Raw genomic sequence first — 6,292 nt, forward strand, 5'->3', positions numbered from 1 at the left:
ATTTCTAGCTCTAGTATCATGATGTCATGGTTTGCAATCTAACCTCCCCTACAAAGTGATTTCTTTCCTCCTTGAGTGTCCATAACACTTGCTAGTTAAAATACTTATTCACCATATTCTGCCTTCTTCTCTGGACTAAAAGTCCTTCCCTCAATCCATGGCCTAATTATCCCTTGAGCTGTCATACCATGATTTGCAGTTCTTTTACTACCAAACCTCTCAAAGGAATAGTCTACACTTATCATCACCTCTACTTCTTCATAACACACCCATTCTTCCCTAACTACTCCCCTCAAGTGGCTCTTTTACATCATCCTGAACTCCAATTTCTGCATCCAGTAGCTGTTCTTAGTGCTCAATCTCCATTTGTTTTGCAGCATTTAACACTGTTGATTCATATTCCTTTTTGACACTCTTTCTTCCCTTGGCCTTTGTTATAAAGCAGACTCACTGCCTGCATCCCTAACTGTTGCTTCTCTGCCTCCCTCCCAGCTCCTATTTGTCCTTCTTTAGCCATTTCCCAAGCTTCTGTCCACATCCCTCTTCTCTCTATTTTCTTTCCCTTGGTAATTTGATCTCTTCCTCAAATTCAATTCTTACTCTCTGGTAGAGGACTCCTAAATTTACATCTCAAGTTCTGTGACCTTTCTCCTGAGCTCAAATTTGGAAATTCCAGCTGTGCCATGAGAGTTCCATTTGGGTGTTCCTGACAGCACATTCAAAGCATCATGGCCAAAAACAAACTCCTAATCTTTCACACCCTCCTCCTGCCTCCTGCACTCTCCCACTTCTACCACCTGCTCTTTCTCAAGTTTTCCCTCCCTATTAATGCCACCACCATACACCCAGTTGCTCAGACTCAAAACCTAATTTCCATGCAGTTTGGGATAGTGAAGAGGGGCACAGACTCTAGATTCAAATTTTAGCTCTGCTGTTTGCTAATGGTACATGATCCTGGGCAAGTTACACAACCACTCTGGATCTGTTTTCTCATCTGTAAACCCATTCTAATAAGGTGCTTGTGAGGATTCAAAGAGGTAATGTATATCAGGTGCCAGGAATATCACAAAGGAACAATGAATACTGGTGGTTACCTTCCTTTCCTCAACTCGCTTATTAAACATGTCTTTTCTTCTCCTCTCTCTCAAATGATTACCTTGCTTCCTAGTTCACTGATAAAATAGAAGCCATGAGAAAGGAACTTCCACATCCTCCCACAATGAAATCTGCTTGCTTCCCTGCATGTGAACCCGTGCAATCTGCCTTCAATGAATCAACTGTTTCTCAGCCTTCCTAAGGCAACCCATCCACTTGTTTACTCAATTTCATCCTCCTTTGCCTACTCAGTTGTCCCTTCTTTTCTTTATCATGAAATATTCCCACTTTACCAGATCATTTCCATCAGCATAAAAACATAATACTTGCGATCTTAAAAAATCCTTTCTTGACCCACATTCCTCTCCCCCACCTTCCATCTCTCCCATTTGTCTGTTGCACCTTATAGCAAAAATCCTCCAAAGATTTGTCTAAATTCATTCTCTGCCCTAGTTTCTTTTCCTCTCCTCCCATTCTCTCTTGAAACCACTCTAATTAGGTTTTGCCCCCACCACTCCAACAAACTGCCTTTGTCAATATTACCAGTAATCTCCATATTGCAAAATCCATTGGGCATCCTCAGACCTCTTCTTGTTCTCTCAGCAGCTATTTGATCACTGCCTTCCTCTTCATACATTTTTTTTTTTTCACTTGGCTTCAGGGACACTACTCTCTCTCCTACTTCTCTAACTTCTCTTTCCCAATCTCCTTTGCTGTTTCTTCCTCATCTTACCTATCTCAACATGTTGGAATGCTGCCAGGGCTCAGACCTTGGTCCTCTTTTCTATTTATACTTATGACCTGAGTTCTGTCATCCAGCTCCACACCTTCCAAAATTTTATCTCTAGTCCTGATCTGTCCTCGGAACTCTTAAACTTACATAATATCCAACAACCTACTGGACATGTCTACTTGGATGTCTTATTAGCATCTCAAATTTACCATATCTGAAACAGAACTTTTGATTTCTACTTGCATCCTCAAATCTGCTCTTCCCATAGTATTTCTCATCTCAGGAAACGGCAACTCCATTCTTCCAGTTTTTCAGGCCCAAAGCCTTGGAAGCATCCCCTCGCTCTCATATCCCACACATGACTCATCATCAAATCCTATCAGCTTTTCCTTCAAAATATTCTCCAAATCTAGCCACTTCTCACTCCTATACTTTGGCCCAAACATCTATTTCTCTTGCCTGGATTATTGTCAGAGTCCAGTCTCCATGTTTTGGCCCTGGTCCCCCTAGAATCTATTCTCTACATAGCATCTTTTAGACTCTAGAATCTATAATGATGTGGCTCCTCTGCTTAAAACTTTCCAGTGTCTCTCCATATCAGAGTAAACAACCTCTCTGGGTCAAGCCCTTACTCATGGCCTCTGAAGCCCTACATATGATCTAAGCCCGGTACCTTTCTGACTATATCTTCTATCACCATTTCTCTCAAGTCACATTGATCTCCTTGCTGTTTCTCAAAATGCCAGACATGCTCCTGCCTAAGGGCCTTTACGCTTGCTGTTCCCTCTGCCTAGAATGCTCTTACCCCAGATATCCACATGTTCACTCCCTCATCTCTGTCAAGTCTCTGATCAGATGTCACCATGTCAGAGAATCCTTACTTGAGCACTTTATATAAAATAAAACCACCACCACCTCTTCCCCAGCATTCTCTACCCTCCTAATCCTTCATCTTCATAATTATCAACACTATTTGATATATTATAAATGTCTTTGTCATTTATTATTTGTCTCCCCCTGTAAGATGTCAGCTTCATGAGGGTGGGGACTTTTTGTTCACTGCTGGATCTCCAAAGTCTAGAACAGACCTGGCACACATTAAGTACTCAATAAATATTTGTTGAATGAACGATGAATTTTCAAATCTATCCCAGATTTTCTCCACCATTCACTTTAGCCATTCCTCCTAACATTATCTCCTTAAGGCAAGGTGATGTCATTTCAGAGGAAATAAAGGCACAGATGGTGATTTGCCGAAGGTTGCAGAAGAGTCTGAAGTTAGATTGGACCCCCACAAGAGTAGAGAAAGCCTGGCAATAGAAGGAAAATTTGGAAGAAGAAAGTATTAGACTTATAAAATATTTTCAGTGAAAGAGGTACTATTATCATCTATTTATTATTTGTTTGTCACCTCCCATTATGATGTCAGCTCCATGAGGTTGCTCTCTGTTCACTACTGTACCCCACTGCCTAGAAAAGTACTTGGCATTACATCTAGTAGCATACTCAATAATAAAATATTAAAATCCTTCTTATGAAGAACAAGGCAAGATTGATTGCAAAGGAGCATGAGAAATCTTTCTGGAGAGATGGAGATGTTCTATACCTTGATTAGGTGGTGTTTACTTTGATATATATACATCAAAACTCATTGATCTGTGCACTTTAAATGTGTCCACGTAATGGTTTGTAAATTTTACCTTAATAAAGTTGTTTCAAAAAGTGGAAAAAAAATGTCTCTTCATATCCTTTGCCCATTTTTTGATCTGGTTCTCATTTTCTTGTTGTTGAGTTGTAGGAGTTATTTATAAATTTTGGAAATTAACCCCTTTTCAGATATATGATTTGCAAATATTTTCTCCCATTTGATAGATTGTCTTTTCATTTTGTTGATGCTTTCCTTTGCTGTGCAGAAGCTTTTTAGTCTGATATAGTCTCATTTATTTTTTTCTTTAAATTCCCTTGCCTGAGTAGACATGGTGTTCAAAAAGATACTGCTAAGACCAATGTCCAAGAGCGTACTGCCTGTGTTTTCTTCTAGGATTTTTATGGCTTCAGGTCTTACATTCAAGTCTTTAATCTATTTTGAGTTAATTTTTGTGTATGGTGACATCATAGCATTACTCACAATAGTCAAGACTTCAAGCAACCCAAGTGCCCATCAATAGATGAATGGGCAAAGAAGATGTGGTATATATATACAATGGAATACTACTCAGCCATAAAAAAGACAACGTTGTGCCATTTACAACAAAATGGATGGAGCTTGTAGGTATTATGCTAAGAGAAATAAGTCAGACAGAGAAAGACAAATACTATATGATTTCACTCATATGTGGAAGATAAACAAACACATAGATAAGGAGAACAGATTGGTGGTTACCAGAAGGGAAGGGGTTGGGGGGAAGGCGAAAAGGGTAAAGGGGAACATATGTGTGGTGATGGATAAAAACTAGACTATTGATGTCGAACGTGATGCAGTCTATACAGAAGCAGAAACATAATGATGTACACCCGAAATTTACACAATGTTATAAGCCAATATGACCTCAATAAAATAATTTTTTAAAAATTGGAAAAAAAAAGAAAAGTACTTGGCACATAGTGAATGCTTGATAAGTACTTGCTGAATGACTAGATGAGGATAAATGACTCACAGCTGGTGTAGGCCAGAAGCTAAACAAGAGGGAACGAGTCTGGAGGCAGGGAAGCCATTAGGAGGCTAGTGCGGTTGTCCCAAAAGAAGTTGTGAACCGATGAGCCTGTGGGCTTTTTCACTTTGTGCCTACTGCTCAGGTCTCACCAAGATTAGTCAACATCTGAGATACTGCAACTGAGTTGTTACAGTAAATCTCACCTGTTCTGCTTTATATCCAAATCTCCAACTCAATTATTGCTCACTTATGTTCTACTTTGAGGGCTTTTCCACTATTGGATGTTGGTGATCTTCCCATGGTATCCTAGGGAAGTAAGTATGTGTACTTTGCACCATTATCTCACTAGCTAGAGATACAGACTTAGAAAGCTAATGCCAAAGGTCACCCATGATGTGGTGGATGATGACTATTTAAAATGTCACAGAGCCTTTGTGACCTCACTCTTGTTCTAGAGGTAGCTTTATAAGTCATAGCAGAGGGTAGCTAGGACATAACTTCATATAAGTCACCAAGACCTCCTCCACCTTGCTGCTGGCTAGAGGCCATCAAAAACAGACTGTATTTTTAGCTTATTTCAGTCTCAGTTTATCAGTTATCTTCAGCCAACTACCCACAAACTTCTTTTGAAGACCAGCTTGCTAGAAAGCACTTTACTCATCTTTTAGAGACAGCTTACTTGAATCATGCAGTGCATAGGGGATATCAGTGAAGAGGTCTGGCAAGACTGCATCACTCTCTTTCTACAGACTGGGATGTGCTGTGACGCAGCGATTATCACCAATTCCCCACCCTGGTTGTTAGCTTCTTATCCTGAAGGCAACTTCTTCCAGTTGACCCAGGAAGAAATTCAGATCTTGCTGGCCAGAGAAGGGAGAGAGAAGTTGTTTCTTCAGGGAATTACCCTTGCAGGGACAAAATGCTTATTGATACGGGACAACCTGTACACTGAAGGCAACAGTACCATGGACCTCCGTACCAAAGGCCAGAGTCGGGGCAGCCAGGCAGTGACAGTAGTTCAGATTGAGTCTGTATACCTTGTGGTGATGGGACAAAAAGGAACAGAAGGAGGGCCTCTCAACCTCAAGGCTTTTGAGATGGCAGGTTACATCAGAGAGGCCATTCATCAACACATGGCCCATTTCTAACTAAATAAATAGGATTTGGTGTTTGACCTGGAATTTTAATTTGGTGTTATCTGTTTTACCTACTAAGTTAACATGGTCTTGAGGAAAAAAGAAAGGGAGATCCCAGATCAGGTTTGGAGATGGGTGTGTATATGTGTTTGAGTGTGTGTGTATATGTGTGTGTTCAGGGGGCTGGGGGCAGGTTGGGGAGTGAGTATTCAGGCATTTGGGTTTCTGGGCCCTTTTAAAACCTAGAGCACCATCCCTCCCTTCTCAGCACCTGCAGTTGAGAGAGGTGGACTGGGAGCTAGAAAATCTTGATTCTAATCCCAACTTTTTCCTGACTTACTATGAGATCTTTCTCTCTCTGGGCCTCAGTTTCCTTATCTGTACAATGAGGAGTGCACTATGTCTCTAAGGGCTCTTCAAGCTTGGAAAATCTATGATTTTGTAACATCACACACATCTTTCAAGGTCCAGCTCAAGGACTACCTCCTCAGAGAAGCTTTCTCTGCTTGCCTCAACTCTTAGGGCTGACCCTGATTTGAACTCCTAGGTCACTAAGATTCTGGGTCATTTGTTTGGTCTTTAATTATACTCTGCCCAACATTTCTTGGACATCTGTTCTGTGTTCTTGTTTAACTTTTCACACACACATTAGTTTTGTTTCCCACCTTGATTAT

General features: G+C 40.7%; 1 protein-coding gene across 1 annotated transcript; it reads left to right on the plus strand.

The window, feature by feature from the left end:
• The first annotated feature begins 5,168 nt into the window (after nucleotides 1-5,168).
• Nucleotides 5,169-5,630, plus strand: LOC131400279 (profilin-1-like). The gene has a single exon (XM_058535075.1). The coding sequence runs from the start codon at nucleotides 5,169-5,171 to the stop codon at nucleotides 5,628-5,630; it is 462 nt and encodes a 153-aa protein (XP_058391058.1).
• Nucleotides 5,631-6,292: the final 662 nt, after the last annotated feature.

Source organism: Diceros bicornis, chromosome X (assembly GCF_020826845.1).
Source record: "Diceros bicornis minor isolate mBicDic1 chromosome X, mDicBic1.mat.cur, whole genome shotgun sequence".
Lineage (NCBI taxonomy): Eukaryota > Metazoa > Chordata > Mammalia > Perissodactyla > Rhinocerotidae > Diceros > Diceros bicornis.